The 2,025-nt window shown below is 57.3% G+C and overlaps 1 protein-coding gene across 1 annotated transcript in view; it reads left to right on the top strand.

Moving 5' to 3' along the window:
- OTOP1 (otopetrin 1) overlaps positions 1-2,025 on the top strand; it is a 30,046-nt gene that overhangs the window by 24,939 nt on the left and 3,082 nt on the right. The window contains exon 8 of the mRNA XM_023520187.1: positions 429-559. Within this exon, the coding sequence (XP_023375955.1) occupies positions 429-559 (131 nt within the window). The remainder of the gene's footprint in view (positions 1-428; positions 560-2,025) is intronic.

A 2,025-nucleotide genomic window follows, 5' to 3' on the forward strand; every position in this document is an offset into this window, starting at 1 on the left:
GGGGCTGATGGGAACCCTGATCTACAGGCTTGACGAGCAATCACTAGACGAATCCAAAAACCCGGCCCGCAAGCTGGACGCGGACCTCCTGGTGGGCACGGCCTCCGGCTCCTGGTTCCTCTCTTGGGGCTCCATCCTGGCCATACTCTGTGCCGAGTCCCGCCCCGCGTACACCTGGTACAACCTGCCCTACTCCGTCCTGGTGATCGCCGAGAAGTACATCCAGAACCTGTTCATCATCGAGTCCATTCACCAGGAGCCCGAGCTCTCCGAGGACATCAGAACCCTGCGGGTGGTCACGGTCTGCAATGGCGGTGCCACCCCCCTCGCTGCTTCCTGCCTGAAGAGCGGAGCCGCGGCCGGGGGTGTGGCTTCCCGGGGCAGCGAGGTGCCACCTGCGAGCCGTGGAAGTATGTGTCTGCGAGAAGGCGGCGGCAAAGAGGAGGGGACCGGGGAAGGGGCCCCGCGCCCCGCCGGCCACCCCCATTTCTTGCAGGGCGATGCCAAGAGAAGAGTCTTGAGGAATATCGCAGCCTTTTTGTTCCTCTGCAATATTTCGGTAATCTACATCGAGTTATTTGTTTATTTTTTTAAACCAGCTAATCTGTTTTCCTTGCCTTTTTCAAATAAGGCATGGAGGCAGCTCGTAATCAAAATAATTTAAGTGTAAACTTAAAAAATGAGGCTGGCAGGTAGGTTCTATTCTCTACAGATCCACTTACTGAGTATCCTGCTGTGCGCCAGGGGTTGGAGCGGGGCTGTGGGAACTAAAGACTAAAGGTGAGAAGACTCGATCTCTTTTCTCAGAGAGGTCGCAGAAAGAAAAATATGAGACCGTGGGCAGGGTGTGCGCAAGGTGCATTAGGAACAGGGACTGTTCGCCTTTCCACGCGACTATGCTTGCCGGGGTGCTTGTTGCCACATGGTCGTAAGATGGCTGCAGCAGCACCAGACATCACGTCTGGTGTCGAGACAGGAAAGAGGAGGGGGAAAGGACCGGTGCTAGGGAGTGTCCTTCACGTGGCCACCCGTAGCTGGAAGGTAGCAAGGCAGAAGAAGGGGTACGATCAGTCACTCAATATCATCTGCCTCAGCCTCAGGAATGGTTGGGAGGTTACCAGGTGGCCATAGCAAGAAAAAGCATTTTGGGGCAGAGGGCACACAATGTGCAAAGACACAGAGGCAAACGACCCCACAGCCTATGTTGGGAGCACCACGGAGTTCAGCATGAAATCCGCACGCGTGAAACAGAGCAGCAGAGCGGGATGTAGGACGGGTCCGGTTAGAGGATCCGACTTGAGCAGAGCCTCGTAAGCCTGGCCAAGGGCGGTCTTTTTTGCCGAGGGCATCAGAGGGCCGTCTGTTTTGTGTCTGGAACGCTGCTCTCGGCAGCGGCGTGCGGGCAGGACGGAGAGGTAAGGCCAGAGGCAGGGAGCGGGAGCAGAACCCGGTGACTGCCCTGCCCGCGTAAGAAATGCTGGGGACCTGGACGGAGGCAGCGGCGCTGAAGATGGAGAGAGAAAGGAATGAGAAGCGTGTGTGTGTCGAGATCTGTTCTAGAGAACGCGGGAGGGGGCGGGGCTTGGTAACGAGGAGGAAGCTGGGGACGTCCAGGCCTCGGACCCTGCCATCTTCACGGTCAGCTCTGCTCCCAGCCTCCTCAGATGATCAGGGTTGCTCCGCTTCCCCATCAGCTCACCGGCCTTTGACCTTCCTCCCCGTAATGTCAGCTGGTACATGACCAGGGGCCGCAACTTTTGAAATTACCCTCATGCCACAAAATGGGGAGGAGCCATCAGAGGCCAAAACAACCACGTGTCTGCCAATCAAATATGATTCCTGCTCTAGGTCACCTGGATGGGCCTCAGTCCCCATCCAGGTGGGCAGACAATTATGAGGCGCCCTGAAGGGCAGAGACACCTGCAAGAGTTTGGCTCCAGGTGCGCCCTCTTCTTGCAGCTCACAGACATTTATCGAGCACCTGCTGTGTGCCAGGAACTGTGCCGGGACCCGTGAGCACAGCCA

This window comes from Pteropus vampyrus, unplaced genomic scaffold, assembly GCF_000151845.1.
Source record: "Pteropus vampyrus isolate Shadow unplaced genomic scaffold, Pvam_2.0 Scaffold252, whole genome shotgun sequence".
In the NCBI taxonomy this organism is placed as follows: domain Eukaryota; kingdom Metazoa; phylum Chordata; class Mammalia; order Chiroptera; family Pteropodidae; genus Pteropus; species Pteropus vampyrus.